The 26914-nt window shown below is 38.3% G+C and overlaps 1 protein-coding gene across 1 annotated transcript in view; it reads right to left on the reverse strand.

The window, feature by feature from the left end:
* The window catches only part of LOC139979554 (E3 ubiquitin-protein ligase HERC2-like), an 87158-nt gene extending 63879 nt beyond the window's left edge, over window positions 1–23279 (reverse strand). Inside the window, exons 1-13 of the mRNA XM_071990481.1 lie at window positions 23082–23279; window positions 18440–18536; window positions 17960–18068; window positions 15255–15416; window positions 10920–11142; window positions 9159–9422; window positions 8233–8530; window positions 6957–7121; window positions 5588–5800; window positions 5073–5203; window positions 4012–4169; window positions 2924–3037; window positions 956–1127 (exon numbers count right to left, since the gene is read on the reverse strand). Coding sequence (XP_071846582.1) covers window positions 956–1127; window positions 2924–3037; window positions 4012–4169; window positions 5073–5203; window positions 5588–5800; window positions 6957–7121; window positions 8233–8530; window positions 9159–9422; window positions 10920–11142; window positions 15255–15416; window positions 17960–18068; window positions 18440–18526 — 2096 coding nt within the window. The 5' untranslated portion in view covers window positions 18527–18536; window positions 23082–23279. The remainder of the gene's footprint in view (window positions 1–955; window positions 1128–2923; window positions 3038–4011; window positions 4170–5072; window positions 5204–5587; window positions 5801–6956; window positions 7122–8232; window positions 8531–9158; window positions 9423–10919; window positions 11143–15254; window positions 15417–17959; window positions 18069–18439; window positions 18537–23081) is intronic.
* Window positions 23280–26914: the final 3635 nt, after the last annotated feature.

The raw sequence follows: 26914 nt of genomic DNA on the forward strand, positions 1-26914 counted from the left end.
TAGGTAATATACTTAATACTGACATATGTAAGGATGTACCGCCCAATGAAAATATGGATGTTATGTATCAATGTTATTCTATGTTGCCAAGGTAAAAGAATTAAGGACAGTACCTACTGAATACCGAGAGATGTGTGAATATACCCCTGAATGAATCAATGAATTCTATGTTAGAATAGTACCCACGTGGAAGAATTAATAACAGGAAATACTTCACACAGACAAATGCATGAATAATAGCATTTGAAAGAAGCCATTCTAGAAGGCAGTTATTTGTAAACACAGAACAGTTACATTGTAAACAGGGAACGCCAAATGGTTTGGTAGCATTACAATTCAGAGAAATAAGCATTTTGGACTTTTTCTTTAGATTTTCATATCTATTATATTGTTAATTCAATGTTATTTGTTTTATCAGGCTGGCACAAAGTATTAGTACCTTTGGGAAGCAACTCCAGACCTGCTTAATGACAAAGTATTTTGATAATATTTTTTAATTCTTCTATTTCTTTTTGTCTACAGTATATACTGGATGTCCTAATTGCACCTTGAGCTTGCACTGCACAGTACAGCTACAACGTGTACACTACAAATCCATCGATATTATTGTACAGGACACCATGTCTAAAGTATGCCCTGAACCTATGGCCTTAATACAGATGCTGTAGGGTTTACTGGCACTTCTAATACCACTGGCTCCACCGACGAGACTCTCCTCTTCCCCTGTTGGTTTCTTTCTTTCTCTCTTTCTTCTCTCCATCCCTTGTCTACTAATCCTCTTACATCTATCTCTTTGTGTTCACCATGCTCATTAACCTGTCTGTATTCTGTGTGTGTTTTTGTCCCTTCTGTTACTGTTACTTTTCATTTAGCCTTCGAAGAATATCCTGCTAGGATCGAAACTTAGGGCCAACTTACTTTTACACATTCACGAGACTAAGAAGCCAAGACTTACCAAGTCCAAACAGATCCGTCTTTCGACAGAGCAACAGAAAACTGAGATCCGCAGGCTACTTTGGTTATCTGGCAATCCGACAAGTTTTCCATTACCATGGGTACTTTGCCGCCCTCGCTTCCTCCTCTGCCAAGCTTGCCAAAGTCTCCATTACCCCAAGAATAAACTTTTCCTGTGGGAAAAGAAACCGGATTGCCAGAAGGCTTTGTGATTTTTGCTTTTCATAAAGTTTATATATGGAATCACCTGATTGATATGAACAACTGACGAAAATGTGTCCTAAAGTCAAGTTAAGCAGAACATCAGACATGAATTCCAAATAACTTGACCATTGCAAATGTATTTAGCTTCGTTGTTGACATCCTTCCACCTTACAGTTCTTGAGTTATCGTGGTTTACAAGTTTCTCGGACTTTGACCTCTGTTCGCCTCAAATGACCTTTGACCTCCACAGCAAACAATGGGGTTCTTCTACTCAACATCAAATTTGCATCCATGCACTACATATGGGGTTCATCCGACTTCTACTTTGTAAGTTAACATGTTTACAAACCAGTTTACAACACCTGGACTGTTTTCTTTTTAGCAACCAAACAACCCCATCAATAATTTATGATTCCACTCAATTCTAATGTATTTATTACTTTTTGAACAAAATGTTTCATATCATTGCTACGGGCAAATAGCTCTCTCCTAATTGAAACTGTGTCTTTCACTCTAAAAATGTTGACATACTTTTGACAAAACCACACGGAACTCTAAAATCCCATCGAAAATGTCACCCAGAGGCCAACCCAAAATAAATCTCAACTAAGTTTTAACCAATACCTAAAATGAAAAAAAACAATGATGAAATGTCAACTACTATGAGCAGAAAGTGTGCAACTTGTCAACATGTCCATTACTTCTAAGTACTTCCCGGCCGATGGAAGTGAGATGCTCACTTACCAGGACGTAATAGCCTCATTAATCGAACTTTTTTATATCACCTCGGTTTTCAATGGAGTACATGTCTGGAAAACACATTGTCTGCCACGTTGAAGCCAAACACGTGGAAAACAAAATCGTAAGAAGCAGTTTTATGAAGTCCCATCTGACAGAGTTTTACTGAGAAAGAGACTATAAACTAAAGCCGTCTCAAGTAATTTAACGACACACCCACTGAACACCATCACACGTGCCTAAGCTTTATCAACTGCTCGTGTTCCATAACGTGGTAAAGCCCATTAGACATTGAAATTACACTAATTTCTTCCATTCCATTTAATTACACTGGAGCAGAGAAAGAAGGGTAAGGAACTTTTCCTTCATTCTATCATTTTTCTCTTTAGTTTACGGCTTCAAACTTCCCTATATTTAGATCTTTATATGAGACGAGCACTTGAAGTAGTGACGTATTAATTAAATGTGACGTAAACATATGGGGCTAGATGTGTTACCAATCTCCCCACCACCACCCCCACCCCCACCCCCCACCCAAAGAAAAACAGATTAACACATTCATTGATAATTTAATCACCAAATTGTGTTTTCCCCTACATTAACACATTCAAGCGCTTCAGTCAAAACTGTTTGTGCATATTTTCTTACAAATCCATGACAAAACTAATTGCCTCTCAACATAATTTCTATTTTACATTTACAAATACATTAACACGCCAAATATTTTCACGGTCTTTTTGTTTTCACTTTCAAGGTAAACATGTGGAGTAAAATTGATATGATATTGTACTTTTGAAATTTCATTTAAACTAAATAGGACCCCATTTCTACTTGAAATGCAAATGTTAACACTGTTAAAGACTGTCGCTTTACATATCTGACGTTCATTTACTAAGTCTGGGTACATTAACAAAACAAAGTAAAACAAACAAACAAATATTTATTTAGCGGTAGACTACATCCATCCATAAAAAAGTATTTTCAGTTTAACAGAACAAAAGACAAAATTACAATAGTGATTTCATACCTGACATCGTTAGGGCGAGCGTCTGACCGTTTATACCCCCGCACGCTACTTGCTTCACCTGCTCGCCTTGTAACCCCTCGACCAGTTTGGGTTTAGGTTGGTCATCGCTTGTTCCTATTGTAAATACAACATAAAGTTTCTTTAAAAGACATTCAATCTTGCAAATAGAGACCAAGTAGAAAACTCTTTAAAGTGATTATCGCAAATTTTTCACTTATTTCTTATCATTATCATTTTTTTTTTCAATTTTTAAGCAGTGTTTGAAAAGCTTCTTCAATTGCTTTATAAGCACTTGCAAAGACACCCTGTTGTTGTTTTTTTTTTTTATCCTCTAGAGATCTATAGATTGATATTTGTGAGATAGAACAAAGAGACTATTGCTATTATCAAGAGGAGACATGAGAATGTGAGGATACATTTTATAGAAGAGCTCTTCTGTAATGCCTCCAATTTTATAGCTCGTCGTTGTAAAGTACTCCGAAAAAGCTTTCAAAGAGCAATGTCTAATGGGTTTTCATATCTGCAGTGATCAAACAGAATTTGAATTATTGGCTAGATCAGAAGGAATATGAGAGCAATTCCTAGCATTGTTAATGTCTGCTTTTAGAAATAATCAGGTGATAAAGATAAACAGCCATCGCTTGATTGTCTCAGTCGGAGAAAAACACGATCTCAGGGGTGTAATAAAGAGACTATAAAACTGTTGATCAAAGTCAATGACACAAGGAGGATAAGGACTGTTTCACGTCACACTTCAACTCCGTATCTTTTTATTGGGGGGGGGGGGAGAGGGTGGTTTATGAGGACAAACAAACTTCATAGAGTGTACAGAGCATATTACACTGGCAATGTTGAGTCGAACCGGCTAGTAGTGGAAAATGTAGCTGAATCAAGAGAGGGGACAACCAGGCAAGATAACCTCTGTGATCAATTTGTGATTCAAACACAATTACTTTATGATGATATTTGTTCCCAAAGTTTTTGGACGTCAACAAATTTGAGAGGAGCGATCATCGTATACATTCTGTAAGCACATCTGTAGCCTTGCAAGTCATAAATCGATGAAATTTTAGATAATTTTGCCTTACCGTGACCTAGCCTTCCGTACAGTCCTTTGCCCCAAGTGTATAGTTGTCCGTTTGATGTGATCACTGCACTGTAACCGGCACCACAAGAGATGGAGGTCACAAGGTTACCAGAGTCCATATCTGGGAGATCGGCCACTAGAGTGGGTTCCTCTGTGATCCTGCAAGGTAAGGGTCCAACGAGGGGAATGTGATAGATCCTATCAGATCAGGGTACCTAACACACCGGATGTGTGAATCAAAGTAATCGACAACCCCACATGGAAGCACATGGTAAATACACAAATCACACAGAGCTAAAGAGTGACGTAGAAATTTCTTTCTTGTTTATCCAGCGGGGGTCTCAGAGTTTATAGCATGCCACAACATGTTAAGAAAGGTCAACTTGGATGGTAAATAAACATGCTACTGCCAACCAACACACACTGAAACCACAAATTAAGCCTTTTCAAAGTCTTTGAGTGTCTTGAACTCTAATAGAACCTGTCCACTCACAGAAAATGAGATCTCAAGCAAGTTTTGAATAGCTAACTAGGATTCGTTAGGACGAGATCCAGGGGCAGGGGTGTGGGGCATGGTAAAGACCACCAATCCCTTTTCAACCTACTCTAAAATTCAAAAGATGTCATTAGGACAAACACTGCATTTCGACTTAATTATAGACCTAATGTATAGGCTAAATATGCCTAAGAATGCACCATTGGACAAAGATTTTTTTTTCTGTGCGAGGAACACCAGATCACACTACACAGGGGTTCCCTTTCAAGTAGACCACAGCCACCTCCATCCCTTTCTATAATATCCTGGATATCTGCCCCTGGTCATTACCCGCTGACCATCGAGGTACTCGTTTCTAGGGAAAATGACATCCCCAGGGGAGATGCTTATACGTGTATCATAAATAAAGACAAATAAACAAAATACATATTAAACAGACATCCTAAAAACAGGGGCTCAAAGTAAACACACCTGCCAACATTGTTAGGAAATTTTCTCTCCATGAACAACATTGAAAGGACATGGAAGTACACCATCGAGAGGACATTAAAGACCTGATTGCTTACCCAGTATCGTCACCGTTGCCCCAGATGTAGACCTCCCCAGCGGTGGTCAGGGCCAGGTAATGATGGCCTTCATGGTATGTCGCTACCTGGACTACATCTTTACTAGACAGCTCTTCCACAAAGTAAAGACTCTGTATGAAGATCACAGCAGTAAGTGAATTAGTATTTCTTCCTTTTCCTCTTTCATATGCCTCCCTGAATAATTTACTCTGTATTAAAGTGTACAATTAACAAATAGTTCCAAGAGTATTCCAACCAGTGACCTCCGAGATGTCACTGATAGTTTATGTGATCTTATGATATGATCTGTCTCTTAGAAGAAGGGGTGTACGGGGTGAGGAATTTTCGGTGAGGATGCATGTGTGTGTATTGGGGGTAAGGGGTGGGTTGGCGAGAGGCATGATCTTGTGGAAATGTCTCTCTCTCCACCTCTCTCTCTCTCTCTCTCTCTGTCTCTCCCATTCTCAGACTTTCCCAATTCTTACAAAGTACCACATTAAGCATCGACCACAAACCTGTTCTTCGCTGTTGAAAAATTGCATGTAGACGTCCCCGGTCCTCGTCAATATGAGCAGACACCATTCCGAGACACACATATGAACCACGCCCAGTTTGCTGAACTTTTCAAGTTGTGCTGGGCGTCCGAAGGAGCTACTCCCGCTGCTGTCCGATGTGAATGGCAAAAGACCCCATCCGTAGATCTCTTGAGGTGAAGGAATCAGTGGCCCCTGTTGAATGAGAGAACACAGGAAATAAAGTGTAGCTAAAGAAACATGGCAAGAGGCATATTACAGAGGTAGACAATTTGACGTTCAGATGGAGAAAGAAATATTTGTTGAAATCCCCATCTCAATGTCTTGTCCCTAACTCAAGATATGATGAGTTGAAAAATCAAACTCTTTTACGAATCCCGTGTGATGAAAAAAGAGAGGGTAAATGGATTGAGGAGACATTTACTAAAATTAAAATACTGGAATGATCCCCTTCTTACTTTATTTCTATTTTAGTCTTAATTTTAATTTTTTATCTTACTAATACATTGGAACCTAAAGTCATGCCACCTGCTATCCAAAATAACATTTAACATTAACACATTCCAATTACATTCCAATGCCTTAGATGAGTCTTTGGCACAAGAAGTTTTCTAAACATAGTAAGTCTCTCTTTAAACATATATGCATGCTAAGCTAACTACTTTCCACATCTTACGGTATATTAAAATTTGTCAAAAACTTATCAGCTGGGTGTTGCACATTTTTTTTTTGACCTGTTGCAACTTTCATGAAACGGTAAATATAAACGATCATGTCTGACCAGACGACAAAATACAAAGTATGGGGCTGGAACTAGTGACCCCAGTCAACATATGTGTTCTTCCATCTGAAATATATCTCCCTCTCTTTATTTAGGCTAATCCATATATCCACCTTCTTTGTTTGGGAATGCCAATAAGTAGCTCTAAGCCTTGCATACCATTTCACAGAGGTCACACCCTAGTGTAAAATGAGAATACCTTTGATCCAATTACAGTGAGCAATTTGCAGAGAACTAACCTTCTCAGAGAAGCAAAAATGACTATCATAACTTTTAGGATCAATCAAACAGCCTTGTGAGCAACACCACAACGACACATTTTTTTGTTCTGACAGGTTGGGTGTTACTTGTACAAGTTTTTTGCATCAGTAACACTGCATCATCTAAACAAACTCAAAAGTGACAGGCAAAGGATTTCATGTTAAAAGTGACAATCTAAATATTACCTAACTATTATGAGTAAAGTAAAACTCATTTTCACTGAAGAAAAAAATGTTTGAAGAGACTGAGGAGGTGGAAGGGGTGGGGGGGGGGGGGGGGGGTGGGAGGGCATGGAAGTGGGCACTTTACCTTCTGAGTGAGTGGTGGAGGCATGTATGGAGAAGCCAATCGGTCAAGATGTGCCACAGCAACTACTGCCGCCTGCTGTAGATCTATATAAGCTTCATCGTCCTCTGGTAGTCTCAGGTACCTCAGAAATGATTCTGTCGGGTTCTTACTCATCTCAGGTTGCCCCTGTTTTTATAGGTGAAGAAAAAAAAACAATGGATCAGATACTAATACACAACCAGACAGTTAATTAGTTATAATGTGAATCCTTGCCCACTGTAAATTTAAGAATATTCCATGTGAGCACTGAGGAAACAAAATTCGGGGGGGGGGGGGGGAGTAGGGCTTTTTGGGTGGAGGAAACTAATTTATTATTTGCTACATCCATTTTCCAAACAAATAATACCATCCCATCAAAAAACAGGATGCCTTCATGCATTCTACAACTAATTCAGCAAATGATGTCAAAATGATGACTAAAATACTCTAACTCAAAACTTTCATGCAAGAAGACAAAACGTGAGATGAAAAAGGTCGTTTCAATTACTTGTGAACATTCTGGGGACTGTAAGCACAAGTACAATACACATTACATCCACTGTGATAGATGGTCATATCTATACGTTTGAACGTGTCTGCTAAATCCACACCCACAAAAACAAAAACATTGTGTCCTATCATAAAAGTGAAAGGGACGTGTCCGTGAATTTTTTTTTTTTAAAGTGACTACTTTCCAAATAAAACAGTACAGTATCAAATGTCAAGTTTTACAAATTAACTCTGAGATTTGGCTAAATCCCGCTCATGACATCGAAAAGGTCATTGAAATTACTGGTATTACGATGGAAGGGCCTTCGTTCCCGCGAGAACATAGTAAGTTGAATCTCTCTCTCTATCTCTCCCTCTCCAAAAGTCTACAATTTGGTCATTAATCTCACTCCAAAGCAGCTTGTTGAGCATGTGATTTACCAATTTCTGGTTAAGTTTTTACCAATTCTTCTACACATGACCTCAAATAAAATTACACAATCCATCAAACTCTGACATGATCGTGTTTCGTTTTCTTTTTTTGCCATCAAAATGGATATTTATTAGCAACTTAACTTGCAAGTTAAAAAACAAGAGTCACAATACATACGAGAATGAAAGCACCAGAGTTGGGAGACATTTTTTTTTCTTGCAAACTAAATTCTGAGAGTAAGGGTAGCAGTTTTATCCACAGTGAGGCGAAAACAAACTGATTCGATAAGGATGACTATGTCCACGTAAATTTTCCCAGGATTAAAGTTTTGCTCACCTCGTTAGAGAGGGTGGTCAGGGTACTGTCGGGTGGATGCACCCCCTTAGGGTTAGGAATGTTCTGAAGCCGTTTCAGCAATGGCACAAGAGGTGCTGTGGTACCCCTGGGACTGGTCCGGTTGTCACTCTCCTGAACCCCATTGTCCCAGAGTTGGAGAAGCAGAAGGACTGCATCCAACAGGTGACTGAGCGTACCCCTCTGAATTGCCAGCTCCAGTAAGAGGGCCAGTGCCCTGTGCTGATCGGTGAATGGGATGGTGTCGGAATCTTTGGCACTTGCACAGGCATTCAGGTCTCTGCAGGCGAGAGAAAGTAGCCAAAACCGAAAATAAAATAAAATCATAAGACGGTTCCTTAAACTATTTTAAATTAGCTCCAAAATAGAAACTTTGCATACTGTAATTTCTTTGAAAGTTCGTCTCTGGTTAATACCATTCACATCCGCGACAAAAGTTATTTTTAAGTAAGTCTATATACTTAAGTTGCTTTCTGTACTCTCTCATACATGTTATGTTTTCTATTATTATAATATATATTCTGTACATACAGTTACTCGATTTTTCTCACCATGTTTATTTTCACTGCACCACTGATTGGATAAACAAATAAACAAATTAAATTGAGTTGAATAAATAGATGCACTTTGCTGTTGTCAAGCAGATAATATTTTAGAAAACCCAGGAACATTCTCACCAAGAATATATTGCTATCATCTTATGATAAGCACCTTTATAGTAAAGCAACAATACACAAGAGGGATAAACTTCTGTAAAGAGACTATTAATAACATTTTTGTCCACCATTTTGTAGCTGTCTCATGAGACATGTCACTAAAAACCACTGTAAAATCCACACAGACAATCTAAAATCTAAGATTACAAGCCCCCCAAAACAAGTAGCACTGGGATTGCAGGCAAACCTTACCCGACAACGACCGACTTCAGAAACGAGGTTGCCTTGTCCACTACTTCTAACCAAACTTTGCTCAAATGTGACTCATCAAAGAGGGTGGCCTCTGGAAGCGCCTGCAGCGCGTCCAGTGACTCCTGAAGCAGTTCCGAGCAGAGGTCCGAGTCCTCGCCGGATCGCCAGGCCCGCCGCAAGAAGGCAAACGCAAACGAGAGTGCCGTTCGGGCTCCCACACGTGCCAGGGACATGGTCGCTTTCTCTGCTGGATTTTTAGGGCTACTGGAATGAGGATCAAAACAAAAATATGTAGGTTATTGAGGAGAACTTGTAATCAAGAACCAAGAGAAGCAAGTTGATATATATTCTGCAACAAACTTTCTGTTCTCTTTTTACTCAACAATGTAAAAAAATATTATCACACTGATCAGTAGCTTGACCATAAAGTGGAGTGGAGTGTTAGCTCAGTGGAGTGTTAGATCAGTGGTTAATGCCAGTGCCCTCCAATCATAAGGTTCCCAGTTCGAGTCACTCCAAGATTAATGTATGTCCTCCAGTTACACAGTTGTTGACAATTGACAATTCATAATCATGGACGTTAAATATGAATCTAAGAGACTGACTTCGGTCAGCTTGCGGCTTTGATAAGCCAATGAGGCTTCTCTGTGATTTCCTGCTTGCAGGAGGATCATACAACGTAATAAGCGAATAATTGAATGATTCCAATAAGGTTCAAAAACAATTGTCTAAGAAAAGAATATTTTCCATGGTATTACCACATCCCATCAAGTACAAATACACATCAATGGTAACAAAGTGGTAAGTTTCAACCTTTTACTACTTTATCTTTGGTATCTGATGTGAATCCAAACTGACACAACACCGATAAAAGTTCAAAAACAGATTTACGGATCACTCGTAACAGACCTACAAATTCAATAGGTTTCTTCAGGCTTTCTACAATTATGATAAGAATCGCAGGGATTAGTCCAGGACATTCCATTTCGGAGACTTGCATGGATACAAATTTACTGACGCCAACGGCTTAAACTCAGTTTAGGAGACCTGATTGAAAATACCCCAAAGTAGCCTTCTGATTGGTTGATGACCAGATGTGTGTAAAGTTGCCAAATAAGTGGTGGGCAACATACTTTTGCTAAAATGTTCTAGTTACAGTATGAATTCTAAAAACCATATGCTAGCTAGAATAGGTCACGCTATGTGTGAATTATTGTAGGGAAAGTGCGAGTAAGTTGCCCGGAAGTGTCCGTCAGAGATTTCTCATTTAAAGGAATTCTCGGTGAGGCTGGAGCTTGTCAAAATTCATGGGACGGCAGAATTAAGGATTCGTCAACTCCAAAGAAGTGGTTTGGTTCAGTCAACAACAGAAGCTGTTGTTCATGCAAGGATGTGTCTCCTTATCATATGGTGGAACCAAAATAGACGAGATTACTTGAAATTTCATAACTGAGCACATAACTGCCCATTTTCATGGGCCTAATCATTGGATGGACAAAGTTTATTAAAATATCTGATTTGAGAGAATTTATATAAAACGTTCATTACAGTACATAACTATGTACACATGCTGCTACTAGTCAACCTTTATCAATGTAAAGATACTAGGGCTTCGAAGGAGGAAAGTGAAGACTACCGTACACAACCAACGACTCATGACAAATCTTTAAATCATTCCAATGTTTACAGTATATTCCATCACTTCTTCCATCTTCATAAATCAATTTTACGTTTGATTTTATTACTCCTTTTGATAAATACCTTTTCTTCTTTTCTGCAGACTTTGATTTCTGAACCTCTTGTTTCTTCTCCACATGCCCTTTATGGTCTTTACTCTGTCTTGCCAAGGCTTCGAAGAACCTCTCGAAGATGATCAATCGTTGTCTCAGTCGGACCGATGATAGAGTAGACATGGCCGCTTCTCGCAATGCCTCTCTTTGTTCGGAGAGTAACGACTGTTTACACTTCTCCAGGTCTTCGTGCTCTGATAAAAGAAATATCAAGATTTGGAATGATCCTACCACAAAAAACGGAAAGTAGAAAATGACACTTTTGAGACTATTCAACTAAAGGCCCAGAGAGCTAAAAAGCTTAACTGTAATTCCTGGGCAGTTTGACAGTACACATATAGTATATGAGTACATTTAACATTAACTTTGCACAGACAGTAACTTTCAAACCAAATAAGGTGGATCTAAATACCAAGTGTAAAGTTCATAACCTGTTGACCTTAAATGACCTTTGGCTTCCGAAGAGTAGAATATGGCCCATGTTTTCAACAAGAGGTTCACGCATGCATGCTTTACTCTTAGAGTTAAAGAGTTTTAAAACAAGGTTTTCTGACTGTTGACCTCAAATGACCTCTGACCACCACAAAATAGGGATCTTGTACTCAATCAGTTGCATCTACGTACTAAGTATTAAGATCAGCCACCATAAAGTTTTTGAGTTATCATGTTTAAAAGCAGAGCTGTCATATACACAGAAAAGCATATGTTTTATCCACACACACCATCACCACTGCACAGATTCCTTTTGCCAATGTAGGCAAGGAATAAAAAAAATTGAAATATTCACAATCTTGATCTTCTTAAAATACATGTCCAAGTCAAGTGAAATGTTAGGTACACCTTATGTGGATTCTGGATCAGTTATCTTCTGGATGGAAATTTTCACATTGAATAAGCTCACATATTGCTCAGACAAATCTAACTGAATCAAAACTACTGTAAATTGAACCAATCTGCTGCCCGCTGTACTGGCACAGTAATTATTTTAACAAATCTCAATCATTTTGACCAAAAAATAAAGAAAATGGATTGGATTTCGGACAGAATGAAAAACAAAATGTATTTCTCTGCAGTAAGGTACAGAACATAGACACATAGACTACACACCACAATTCATGAATACAGAAATATAGATATCTTCCCCACTTCACTATAAAATTATGTACTATCTAGACTTCCATAGCTCTCTAGAAACCGACAGCAAAATTAACCCAGTATCTAGAAACAGCCAGACATTCAACCCTCATTGTTAAGCCAGGAAAAACCCTAACTCAGAGCAGGAGTAGTCTCATATTTCGGCCTTTTTCCCTGGTAAATGCGATTAGGTTCAAACAAAGTGGTATTTAAGTACTCTCGACTGTTCGAGAATCATTGACTGCAAGGAGGGAAGATGATCACTTAAGGACCAGTCATTGACCTATATAAACTGGGATGATGCACGGCAACGAAGCAATCTAAACCGGTCTTGTCTCGGAAAAATCTCCCCTTTTGCCCCCCCTGATAGACACATCAATATCCAATGGAACGTGTTATACTCTACTACTACTGTATGGGAAAAAATTCAATGAATTGACTTTAAGTTTTGACTCCGGCGACCAGGAAAAAAAGACTATCCGTAATTATTATAAATTATTTTATCCTTATTATTTTGCCCCGCAAGTAATGAGAACATAGAAAGAAATTGGTAATACTATAATAATAAGAATTGAAATGAATCCATAATTATTAACTGGTTTACTATCATATGGTGATGAAGAACAAAAATACACAGACAAACTCGTTTATCAATCGTTTTAGCAACGCCCGCAAAAATTTGGAAAATTGCCAGAAATCAACATTCATCTACTCTGAAAGTTGTTCTTCACATGTACAGTTCCTATAAAGCTAACCTGTCATGCATTAAATTAAAACCTGTGTTTTTTCAATGTACAGTACATGCTTTCAAATTAGTGCCCACTGAATTGGATCATAATAGATAAAGATCGCTTTCTGTCTTCTTGTTTCAGATAAAAATCACTTCCGAGCTTTCCATCTCATCAACTTTCACTCCAAACTGTCATTATGTAGCTTGTCATTAGGGAAGATTGCCACATATAACCCCCGTTGTAAGTATCACCTAAGTTAACCTAATGAGGCATACTAGTATTTGTCATTATTTGCTCACAACTCTATGACTAAATTTTGGCACCATCTCAAGAAAATACTGCTTCTATGTAGTTTCCAAGGAATCAGACATTCAATTCTTGCTTATAGTGGTTCCTCGTTCAAAGGTTGACTTCAGTTTCAAACCATATATGATGTACAGTATACAACCTAAATATACATACAGTAGGGCTTACTCCATTCTGTATTGAAGCTACATGCAGTGTATAGTGAACAATATAGGACTGTACTTGTTATCGCGTACATATTGAAAATGCAGTCACAAACGAATCGGTTCTTCGGTTGCCATGCGTTCCAAAGACCAATGAAGGAAGATCCTCTTCGTTTTGTTATCAGTATATTAAAGACAGCCTTTGCGTACAGTACTTGCATGCAAGTACCGTTCGATCTTGCGCAAAATTTCAAAATTCAAAGTAATGTCCTCAACCATCACAAATTTACTGGCAAAAAGCTTTGGAACAGACCAAATATTGAAGAACATCGGTAGAGGCCTCTCCTCTACCGAACATTCACAATTGTCTATAAATGAGGTTTGACCGCAATTGTTTTGAGTAAAAACTGAGGACTGTTTATCAACAAACAAACTGAACAAGTACCCTGAGATGCTTGCACATTAAATTGAATGTACTGTAACTAACTTATGTTTCAATTTATCAGCTGTACTTTGGCTTTGATGATGTGGAAGAAATACCGAGCTTGATGACAAACAAATTATGAAAAGTCTGACATACTGTACATTCAGCTGGGCTGCTTTGTCACAAAAATTTAAATAATGGTGTTGATTGCTAAATGATGTACAGTAGATTCTAGAAGTACTCAGACACATTAGAGATAATGAATTTTAATTACTTCCATTAAAATTAAGGGTATTTTTGTTTTAAAATTGGAACAGCAGTTATATTAAAAAAATGTAAAAGAACTCACTTCCAAAATGAATGTTCGCATTTAAAAACAGCGTTTTTTCATTGGCCTCTAAAGATTTTATGTTCTTGATCAGACAAGGCTCACCGAGCCCCAGATAAAAAGCAAGGGAAGTTTTGAGGATTTGTTTCTTCTTCTGGTTTTGTCCCTCGGACAACCAGGCCGTGCAATTTGGTCATCCGTTTGTGCAAAATTTGGGTAAAGTACCCAACAATGTAGCAAAATAACGATGACTGGTACACTATGTCACTGTAGGAGGTACAGTGCACTGTTCATATACATGTAGGAGAGACGTACAGTATATATGGGTGATTAGAATGCCACAAGCTTTGGGGGAGGGGGGGGGTAATACCAATTTATTATTTCACCAATTCGGTGGGACATTGGTGGTCATTCAATTTGAAATTTGATGCAAATAGAATAGTTGGATAACCTACAGAGCTGAGTTTGGTTGTCGGAACAGAAATTAGGTCGTCCAGGTCTACCTGTATGTTTAAAAAAATTACCCGAGATAAGTGAAGAATTTTGGATAATTTTTTTTACCTTTCACAATCCATTGCCCCATTTCCAAAATGATTAATTTTCAAAATTACTCATTTACTTCCAGGTATTAGTAGTCAGTGAAATATTAAAACAACCTGGTTGATTGCCCTAGTTAGAAACAAAATTCCTTTTCTTTCTTTCTTTATTTTACTCATTTCTTTTACTTTTTTTCTAATCTTATTCTATTTATTTATTGGTTTTTGTCATGCATACAGTAGATCATGTGAATGTGAATGCATACAGTAGTTCATTGGGTTAACTCTACACTTTGCAAAGAATTGTCACAGCACTAACAGTGTCAGCCCCAATTCTGTATGCAAAAGCAGTCTAATAAAGGCTATGTAGTGTACAGTATGCTTGTCATGATGAAAGTGGCATAAAGCTAGGTTTGCTTTATAAACAAAAACTAACACATAAACCTAACAAATTAACATTATATTTTCCCCGTTCGAGTCTATCCGATTATATAAGTAAGTCAATAACGGAAAACTGGCGACGGTGAAATTTGAGACGATGAAAGAGGGTAGAGAAATTTATCGCTAGATTGGGATTCGAGTCAGTGACCTATGGACCGGTTAACCAAGTGGGCACCGATTCGAATCCCGTTCTTGCCATAAATTTCTTTGCCCTTTTCCAACTTTCACAGATGGAAGATGAAGCTATGCTGCTCAAGTAATACCTGGTTGGTTGCCCCATTTCCATGATTCCAGGAAGCACACCGATGGGAGCAGGTCAGGTCCGCAGTTCTCTCCATCCTCCCCCTGCTGACAGGAGATGCAGCTACAAGAACTATTCAGTCCACTGCCAACATTGACACAAGAACAAGTGGCATTAGTTCTCCCTGTAAGACCAAAGTCGAGAAAATATGAAGATGATATTGAAACGACTTGCGCAGGTAATGAGATTGAAAATCATGAAGAACGGAGAGAGGGAGGTACCTCGTGGGGGGGGGGGGTGAGAGGTAGTGCTGATAGTTGCAATCGTTTAATCGCCAGTAGTCTTGATTATAGTTTGGAAGATTGATTTATGGTGCTCAAAATCTAAGTTGTGACAACTCGACTACAAGCTAGCACTACACATAATCTGCTTTTGAAAAATAGCATTAGAACCTATCAAAAAACACAATTGAAGCAGTTTGTCAGCAAATATCACAAAAGTACAGGTTCTCACAATGCGTACACTAGCACTCACTGTGCTGAATTAAAGATCAACAAGCACTTGCTCTGGTTAGATTCATGCGTTTACTCTTGTTCTGCAGGGCAACATTCATTCTTAGCAATGTTTGATTATTGCGCATAATCGCAAATTCTTAAGTTATTCATCTTTTAAGATTGCCAAAGTATTTGTCATTTCTTCAAACATGTTTACATTAACTTCTTTACTGGCCTGGTTCACATTTATCGGATGTCTGATCAAGTGTGTCCATTGCGGTGTAGTATAATTTCAATGTGCAAAATATGTGCCTCCTATTGTGCTAGGCTAGAGCCTAGCCTAGAACATTGTTCACCTAAATTATACTTTGCAGAAACATAAGAAATTTAAACGGTGCTCGCTAAAAAGTCACTGCCATCCTACAAGACAGCAATTACTGTAATTTGATACTCTTGAGTCTTTACAAGATGATACATTCCCATGGAAACGGGTTGTAAGACTTCGGAAAATCCCAATGACATCCACACCGCTTACTGTAGTGCACTTACACCGAATACTTTAGTGTTCAGATTTTTTGTAGCATTTTGGAAGTTTCTGAAGTTTACGTCTTATAATATACTATGGTCTCTGTGTACTGAGACTGCTATAATATACATTTTAATAGTAAGTTGACAATTTTGCAAGGCATTTTGATGCCATACCAGATCAAATATTCTGACTCAAATTCAATGGATGCAAAATTTACAGTTCTGATTCAAAATTGGCCTCGACAGATACTGTAAGGCGTTGGAATAAGTAGGGTTAGACCAAAGCTGGTTGAAAAGCTGTAGATGGTTTAGTGTGTAAACAATACTAAATATTACCAAACAGCCTTATGGATGCTCTGGTTGTGTGGGGACAGGTACACCAGTGATGAACCACATGGATTTTAGAAAAATGTGAGATTCGATTGAAGACCTCACGAGAAAGCTAGAAATCATACAAAGGAAATCTAACCCATGGACAAATTGAGTTAAGACGACACAGATGTACAGTCACACGCCGAATCTTGCTTTCCGAGTTGGACAACCTGTGATTTATGTACGAGATGCTTGCAGTTGTAGTACAGTAATACCGTGACTGTTGTTAATCTCTGATGTAAAACCTTACTTCCAAGATTTGTCATCCGACGCCACTGACATTTCGCCAGCTAACCATTTCCTTATACCGGCCCGTCTTGCAGTTTTCGTAAAAAAGGCACGCATATTTTCTCTATTACTACAGACTTCTAAAATCTTGTGACTGAGTCACAAATCATTGCTGGCAGGGATTTTGTAGGCTTTCAAATCAGATGTCAGTTAATCTTGAGCAAGCATTAAATGAAGAGAGAATGGCTTTTTGTTAATGACTCTCCCAGTGACTGAGAAATATATTACTACCTTGTTGCACAACCAATAGTAATTAATCTACCAGATGCCCAAACAACACCAGTGCAGGCAATCTCTCTCTCTTTCTAGGAATGTTTTTTTCTTTTAATGTACAGTATATCAATCATATTTGACAACCAACTTGGCAATTTGAAATGAAACCTGACCACGGGGCACCGAGTATACCCTGATCCATTTAACCTACTATTACAGTATGTCAGTACTGCAATGGTATGGAGTCAAGGTACAGTAGAAATACACAACACTGTAACATTTACAGCTGTAAGGAAGGGGAACCGTACCTAGTTATCTCCAGTTCAAGGTGCCATTGTCAATTTTAGAAAACTTGAGCCTACTTACAGGTGGTCCAGGGAGCAAAATCAATGTACATGTGAGAGAGAGGCGGAGGGGGGGGGGGTATTTTGCAGTCAGGGGAAGAACTGAATGCAAACTGTTAGAAGCTGAGATTTTCTGTGAGGGGGGGGAAAGGGGTAAAGGATGCTACATCAGAAATTCAATAACAATCCTTCATCGAAGCTATCCATGGGAGTACCTTCCCCAACGCATCAGCTTCCCACAGTTTTTAAATGACTACTTTATTGAACTGGCAAATTGGAATGACACTTAACCAGTCAGTAACTAATATGCCAAGTCTGTTTGCATTGTGGTCCAGGGGGAAACTCAACAATGGGTAACTGGGGGAAAGGGGGTGGGGGGACATGGGGAAATGTGGAAGTGGAATACTGGACTGACATGTACAGTACCATTTCTGAAACAAAAAGCAATGTGTAATGGTTTAGGATTTATATGGTTCTGTACAACTGACCTTTTCCTGGTGATAAATTGAACCTTAGTTCTGCCTTGTCAGATGTGACCTCCCCATCCTTCACAAGTTGGTTCCAGTACTTGCTCAGTCCTTCACGATTGAAGACGGCCTAAAAGTTCAAAGAAATGACGCAAGAACACACTGCTCAATCTACAGAAAGACAAATGGACTGATTTGGGCCCAAAATTTTACGTGATTTTCACAGATAAGTCATAGGATATTCAAGGAGAAGCAAACTCAACCACGATAGAGATGCTCATGAATTCTTCAATAACTTATGAAAATTTTTGTTCGGTTAGAGTGTTGTATTTATGCGGTACAGTACAATATGTAAAGGTTACATCGGGAAGATATTCGTCATTGTGTGACGCCATAATGCCATTAATTTAGCAGATCTTTTCGGTAATCTGATAAGAGACCAGATGAGTGCAATTAAGTTATATGGATCCATGAAGTCAAATTCAGTAGGACAAAACTTACTTGTAAATCTGTCTTGAGCCATTTTGAGTTATGGTCCTGTCTTCCAGGAACCACGGTAGTGATAAGACTTTCATTTCCGCTAGACATTCTAATCAACCTGAGGACACAAAAGAGAACAAAGAGGACAATGTGAAAACTGATACTAGGTAGGAAGAACAGTGTAATGTTCAATGACAGTAGACTTAGAATCCATCTCATGACATTTCCAAAAGCATCATTATTATTAATTTCAAAACAATAACTTAATATTACAGCTTTGTATGTCTATTACAACTCACATGTCACAGGGGTCATTTCGAAACAATAGGGTAGTGTTTCTCATGTATATACTGTGTAAAGTACGTGAGTGTGCAGATCTGGAGAAAAATTGGGCGACTTTTTGAAACATGAACGTTAAGAAGTGGACACATTTAAACACAACATTTTGGTTTAAGCATTTCTGATTTAAACAGCTCAGCAAAGACGTGTGTTGGTTTGTGTACCTTTCCATTAGACTTGTGGATAAATTATTAAAAGCAATACAAGAATTTTTGGAGACACAAAATTTTAGACATAGTTGACTGTACATACTGTATGTTATACATCGCACATAATTTACTCTCAAACAAAATACAAATTGGTGGAGAGCTTTAGTAATTGGGACTATGTAATTAATGTGGGAAGGCACATTTTGTAAACTACTGTACTTTTCTCTGGAAGGTTCATTTAAAATTCAACAATCTTTTGCATGTCACAACTTTGTGTCACATTCATTTTTTTATATAAATAATTAATTTTACCACAAAAGAACGATACTGTATTTGGAAATGTGTCAAAAAGAAACCTGATATCATGCATATATTTAAATTGTCAACTCTCTTACAAGACTATAAAACTGTGGAAGTAATATGGTATATACAGTACATGTATCCATGGAAACATCCATTCCTTATTCAAGTTGATATAATCTTTCTGGACAGTATTTGAGGATAACTACCGTATATATATCAAAATAAAATAAAACTGTTAGCAAACTGCTTATCCACTAGAGAGCCTGTGTAGCAGAATGTGTAAAAGTAAGTTGGCCTGACGTTTTGATCCTAGCAGGATCTTCTTCAAAGGCTAAAAGACAAGTAACAGTAACAGAAGGGGCAAAAACACACACAAAGTTCAGACAGGTTAATGAGCATGGTGAACACAAAGAGATGGATGAAAGGGGATTAGTAGACAAGGGATGGAGAGAAGCAAGAAAGAAACCTTTGAAGAAGATCCTGCTAGGATCGAAACGTCAGGCCAACTTACTTTTACACATGTATGTATATATGGCAATAAACTACAGAGAGATTGTGATCAGCCTACATCCTATTAAGGTAATCCAAATATCCACAAATCATAATAACGATTACATTTTGTTTCTCACTGAGAACATATTAATTCAGCTATTGATGTTGTGTATACATAAACCATCGGCCATAGAGACATTTTTTTGAGTCCTGAACATATTCTACATACATGGAAAATTGAATTATCGCATCCAGTTGAATTGTATCACTCTGTGAAAACATTTCAAGAATCATTGAAGAACAATTATGCAATGTGCATCGGATCTGTTTCGTTTTCACAAGTAGTCCCTCCCCTTTGCTTGCTGTAACGCTTGCTACTGTCTTTTTTTCAATGACAACTTCCAAACAGTTAAGTGCTTCCATTTGGGGAGTTCCCATGCTTCCATATCTTATTTCTACTAAGCATCTTCCAGGATTTCATTGCAATGTAGTATAGGTCCTACGTACTGTATTGAGTGTTATACTACTAAAACCTACATCAAAGATGCCACATCACTGAAACAGATTCCTAATGTTTGATGATTGGAATCTGCATTTTTTGTGATGTAAATGTTTTTTTCCTGCAAATAATGAACATATTCAGGAGGATCCTTTGAACCTTAAAGTGAGACTTGCCATGAGGTTAAGTTCAGACTAAACTAATTATGTTACTGTACTTCTGTTGGCCTTACCCCCCTAAGTGCTCATTTGCAATTGATCTCTGTTGCTAAGTAAGTTGCTTATGTTAGGCTTTTCCCTATAGTCATAAGATATGATATGTTTCTTTTTTCTGTGTCTGAAACAAAAGTTTCCAATGTTGCCCTTTCTTCTCTAAGTACTAAAAATATCTCTTACTCACATTTGCAATACTTCATTTAATTCAGGAGTTTTTTCCGGATCAGTTGAAGATTGTTAAAGTTATTCCCATTTTGAGAAGGGAGATGCTTATTAACTAGTAAATAGTAATTATTGCCATATTTATATTTTTGCCTTGTCTTCCAAAAATTCTGGAAAGGTTCATGTTCTCGTCTTAATGTTATCCTTAATAAGCATACAGAAATCTCCTTAATGCACACCAGTTTTGGGCCCGGTCACTCTAGGGAGCTTGCACTGGCAAATGCAATTGAGAAAATTGTATAAGTGACTTTTTAGACCTTTCCAAAGCATTTGTTACCATTGATCATAATATACTTCTTACTAAAGTTGTCACACTATGGCATAAGGGGATTGACTCTTTTGTGGTTTGCTAGCTATCTTTCCAAAAGGCGGCAGTATATATCTATATGCATTCTAAACATCATCTTATCAGATGCTGGTTCTACAGGGTTCCATCTTGGGCCCACTATTATTCATTATTTACGTGAATGATACTGTATCTTCAATGTTGCTATTACAAATTTGCATGTTCTTTTTGCTGATGATACTAATATATACAGTACTTCTGTTCTTGACTCCAATTTAGAAAATCTAGTTTCTAATGTCTGCAATGAATGAGATATATTCTATGACTGGCTTGAGGCAAATAAGTTATCCTTGAATGTTAACAAAACAAGTTACATGTTCTATTTGAAGTTCTGCTAGAACAAGAATTGTTGAAATTTATACAGTTTGCATGCTAGTACTCTCCTTCAGAGAGTAAATAATTCAAAATTCTAGGTGTACATTGATTCAAAGATCTCCTGGACTGATCATATTAATTATATCTCTAAACAAGTTTTGAAAGGTGTACGTATTTTGTTTAAATTATAAGATATTTTCAAAAAAAATATTATTAACTTAATCATCCCTCCTCATCTTTTGTATTGCTCCATCAGCTTGTCTGGTACTTCTAAGACCAATCTAAACAAGTTGGGACATATATTCTTCAGAAGAGAGCAGTTAGGCACATAACATTCTCAGCCCTCGGGATAGTACAAGTCGTTGTATTCACTTCTTTAAATTTGTGCTACTGTACTGCTTGATGATCTCTTTACTCTAAATATTCTTACATTTACTTACTATTAATAATATTCTCCAAATTGTGATCTACGTACACCTTTCTGCTCAACTTCCCGTAGTAAGTGTAGTCTCACTAACCACTCTCCATCGTTGTTTAATAAGTTTCCCGTAATTTTTAAAATTAAGCCTTCAGCTGCTCTTTAGTTTTAGGCATCATGTTAAATTATACCTTAAAAATATTTTATTAATTGCAACCATTGTGTTCTTGAGGATGGCGTAGTGTTTTGGTAGGAAAGGGATTGGGGGAGGGGTACCTTTGGGAGGTTTGTTTGGTATTGTTTGGTTTCATTTTTCTTCTACTTTTGCAGGGAGTTTTCTACTTGCTAAGCCCACAATGGTTGTTAGATCACATCCTTTCACATCTGTTATTCTTATTTATTTGACCTACTCATTGTTCTGTGACGTGGACAAACAAATAAATGAAACAAAAAAATACATTACATTTCTAGTCAAAGGTTGGGCCTGTCTACTACTAGTACTATCCAGGTCCATCTTCAGTCCCTATTCAGACCACATAGCCTAGGCTTATTAGTACTAGTAGTAGTTGCCAGGCTAGGCCTAAGATAGAGAATAACTAGGCTAGGCCTAGACTTACAATGATCTGGGCTAGTAATACTTAGATATTAAGCCCAGGTTATTTAGTAACTGTATAAGTATACAAAGTGGCTATTCTTAAGACTATTCGTAAGAATAATTTCCGATTACGCATGCGCAGTTGCTATTTTTATGACAGGCGTACTATTTTTACGACCAGGAGTAACAATAATTTATCGGTTAGGGTTAGTCTTAGGGTTAGGATTGGGGTTTATGGTTGAAGTTAGGGTTAGGGTTACCCCTACTACATGCGCAGTTGCTTTATTTACTTTACTGCGCTTGAATTCGCCTTTGTCGTAAGAATAGTTTATAATTAATTGTTACGACTAGTCGTAAGAATAGCCACGGCCATAAGTATAACCTAACATTAGGTGCTAGACTAAGTTAAGCCCTAGGCTAGGCCCTATGCAAAGTTTACATTTTGAGCTCCTAACCAGTAGTAAGGGGGGGGGGGGGGGTTAGGGTGTTTAAAGCGTTAAAAAACCAAAAAACAATTTGATCGGCATATACCTGAAATGGATTAAAAATCACCAAATATGTTACTCTGCTTGGCTGCAAAAAGTTTAGGTTGCCTGCTGTATCGTTGCTTCTTAATTTTTGAAGGTGCATCAATTAATCGAGGTAAGCATAGGCCAGGCCTACAAAGTAATGTAGGCCTAATCCTAACCTAGCCAAATGTTACTTGTTGTTATGCTAGGCCTAACGTTAGGTTGTGTAATAATAAATGACTTCACCAGGCGTTTACTTACCATTAGCCTAACATAGTTACGTCATTAGGACTGCTATTTGCAAGTTCCGAAAAGCGTAAGATAGGTTATCCCACTTATTATGCACGTTCATTCAACTCTGATAGAATAAGAGATGAAAATATACACAGCTAGATTCGGGAAATGGTAATATACCTAACGTTAGACCTTGGTTAGGCTGTCTGTGGTTACCGTAACACAACTTACCGTACCCAAGGCTTTAGCTTAGGCTAGCTTCAATGCATAGTAAACCATATCGGCCTATACTGTACTGAATACGTAAATAATTTGCCGAGTGGTCATTCTAGGGTCAATGTACTTTCTCATGCCCTGTGTAATATTGTTATGATTTGCAGGTGCGTATCCAGGGGGGGGGGGGCGTTGGGGGCGCGCGCCCCCCGGGTAAGGAAAAGAGGAGAGAAAAAAAGAGAAGAAAAAAGGGAAAAGGAGGGGGAAAAAAGAAAAGGAGGAGAGGAAGGAAGGGAAAAGAAAAAGAAAAATGAGAGAAAAAGGACAAAAGGAGGGAGTAGAAGATAGCCAAGACCTCGGGAAGAGAAAGAGGAACAGTCATAGTTAAAGCGCTGATCCCTATAATACACACAGGGTATAGCCAGTGACAGATCAAGGATTACGGAGGGGGTGTGCGCCTCACCCTACCCCTTACACCGACAACTCCATTTTTGACGTTTCCATTTTTCCTCTCTCACTAATGTATTTATATAAATACTATATATGGTCTATCATAACACGTGTGTGTGTATATGGACGCCTTAAACAATTGTACAATTGTGCTATATGGAACCAACTGTGGCTGGTCTTGAACTCGACCGAGTCGTCGGGGTACATGACGCATTTCGGGAAGGGGGCGACCGCCCCCCCCCCCCCCCGAGCAAATTTTCTTTATGACATCGCTAGTAATTTCAAAATAGACAATGCTAAGATGCAACTTACAAGGCCTGGGAAGTGTCATTTCCAGCGATCTGGGAGGCATTTTCGGCCAAAATTTTTCTTGTACTCTTCGCGCCAACTCATGGTGGCGCTTCGCTTAGATAGTTTGCCTACAGGCTTGGCCCCTCCCTTGGCAATTACTCGCTACACGCCTGTTCGAATTTGTAAAGCAAAGAGCAGATATAACATCATATCAGTGAGCATTGAAATGAATGTTCCACGATGAACAGCCTCAAAAACTGTCTATGTGTGTAGTTAAAGGCGTAGGAGCCCAATTGGATTTGGGGGCTGTAATGACTTGCCCGAAAAAAAAGCCAAAATTTTTCGCGCGCGAAAAATCAATGCCAATATCATATAAGCAAGCATCGGTCATTACAGTGCATGGCATCGTGTACCGCATGGTCCGTGAAAGTTGCACAGTATACCACTGGATGCTATGTAAATAACAAAATGTCTTATGTAGATGGAGAAAAATCATACAGATCCATTTATGTCAAAACTCTCTTTTACAGTAGTAATGTCGGCCAAGCTTAGAACTTTATTTTAATTACCAAGGAGATCATTTTTAAGCTATTCATTGCTATTTATTTTTCTTTCAGTAGGTGCCCGAAAAAGATGGGGAAAAATTTGGTTGCGGGGGGGGGGGAGGGGGGCTGCAGCCACCGCCTCCTACGGGACCTACGCCTATGTGTGTAGTGTTCGGTTTCGATATACCTGATATCGGAAATATCTGCTATTTTTCATTCCCTTCAACCAAGTTTTATAATAGCCATTATAAGAGGTTGCAATATTTCTACACCAATAAATTAACTGTGTCGGAATTTTCCAAAATTTCCTCACCAACATTCTTCATCATACTTTCCTCTACTCGTGCAACTTTGACCTGTCTGTTAGGGGTTCAAGGAGGTTTTTCTATATTGCTTGTCCATAGATTGAATTTTGTGCAACATTATGGGTATGTTTTGAAGTGATTTTATTCACGAGAAATCTGAATTTTTAAATTCTCAACAAATAATGGGCTTAAAACCTTGAAAAGTGGGGCTTTCGGATATTGTGGGCCGTGACGTAGAATCACCTACAAAAGCAATGATCCATAGGACATGCAATAAGGTCGAACATGATGTGTGACTGGTGACAATCTTCAAAAAGGTTATATGGATGGAAAAAACTTTTGGGAAATACTTGGTTCTCAGGCAAAAGTGTACATCTGGTTGGTCATTTTCAAGCCCGAGAAGTGCTATTTCCGGTGATCTGGGGGGTATCAAAACCAGAAATTTCCTTGTACGCTGCGCGCCAACCGATGGTGGCGCTCCGCTTAGATAGTAATTCGCGCCCCCCGGGTTAGAAAATCCTGGATACGCGCCTGATTTGTGTACATAAAAGAGTCCTTGAAAATCTTCCGTAAGTATCTTTGCAGTTTAAAACCTGCCGGGATATTAGAAATAAAGTTACTGGATAACTGAATGACGGTGGCCCAATGAATGTTTGAGTGATTAATTGGTATATTTTGGAAAAATGCTTGACAAAGCCTATTATGGCCTCCAAAGGCCTATTCATATACAATCAAATGTGTAGGTCTTCGCGCAAAGTTGGTCGAATTGCGGGATGGGGGGGGGGTGAGGGGGACCCTTCTTCTTTTGAGTGTGGGTTATTGCCGGGTGTGGGAGGGGAAAGGTATCGGTGGCCGTTGTCAGCGAAAATTAGGCAAACTGACAATTTTAAAAGGGAAAAATGAAAAGATACGTACTAAATACCGTACTAATAATATAAAGTACGTATAGGCCTATACGTTCCCTTTCGCTTTTTCGGTTTTATCGAATGAACTTGGGTGGGGTACACGGTATGCACATAACTGTACATTTAATTACACTTTACACACCTTTAACTGGATGTTTGTGTTTTGGTTGAATAATTACTTCAGCGAGTTAGGCCTATATATAGCAGCCCCATTCCCCTAACTTCACACGATTAATAAAGACAAGAAAATATGTTACTGACAAAGTTAAAGTAGGCCTACATTATATTTTTTCATTTTAAAATATTAAAAGCTACCCAATTTCATTATTCATGGGGTGCTCAAAGCCCGCCCCACCCCCTCGGCCTTTCGCCACGTCTGGATCTTATAGTTGGTGGGCTAAAGCCTACAGTAATTAACTCCTCGAATATGTTATCACGAGATGGTGACAAACTACATTAGCTATACAGTATAAGATGAGTTTCTGTCATACGCAAGGAGAGTGTGAACGAAATTAATAGAAAAGTCATTCTCGATTTCCAAAATAATGGAGCCTGAAAAGTCATTACGACACTGGCCATATATACTGAAAGATTTTCAAAGATTTTAATAAGTTTATAATTATATTGCCGTCTGTTGATCACCATTTCCCCTCTTTGTTAATGAATGAGGGGAGATAATCAGTTTGCCATTTGGAAAAAAAAAACTTTGTAGATATCGTTAAAAAAAATCAAATTAGTGAAGTTGATATAAGCTATTTATCTCTCAATGGTATTGTATTCTTCTTCACGAAATAGCCTAGCAAACATGGTTTTGTCATATTTTATTTCTTTCTTTGCTATGTAGGCCTTGAGTTTGTCCTATCTGATTATAGGTAGGGGGGGAGGGGGGGGGGGATTGGAGGTGAAGACATGACATCCTGGCAGCGCATAATGTATTTACTGACGGAAGAAAGTATAAACAATAACGTGATGTATAGTAATATGTATATGTAAAGCATAATATATAACGTCTGGCAGACATCGAATTCAGGCAGTGATTTTCACTTTAAAGGACATGGAAGGTCTTTTTTCGGATAAGGGGTGTAGGGGGTGGGGTAGGGGGTTTATGATTAAACGTAAAGGTGGAGAGTTTTAATATCACTGGACAACAT

This window comes from Apostichopus japonicus, chromosome 14, assembly GCF_037975245.1.
Source record: "Apostichopus japonicus isolate 1M-3 chromosome 14, ASM3797524v1, whole genome shotgun sequence".
In the NCBI taxonomy this organism is placed as follows: Eukaryota; Metazoa; Echinodermata; class Holothuroidea; order Aspidochirotida; family Stichopodidae; genus Apostichopus; species Apostichopus japonicus.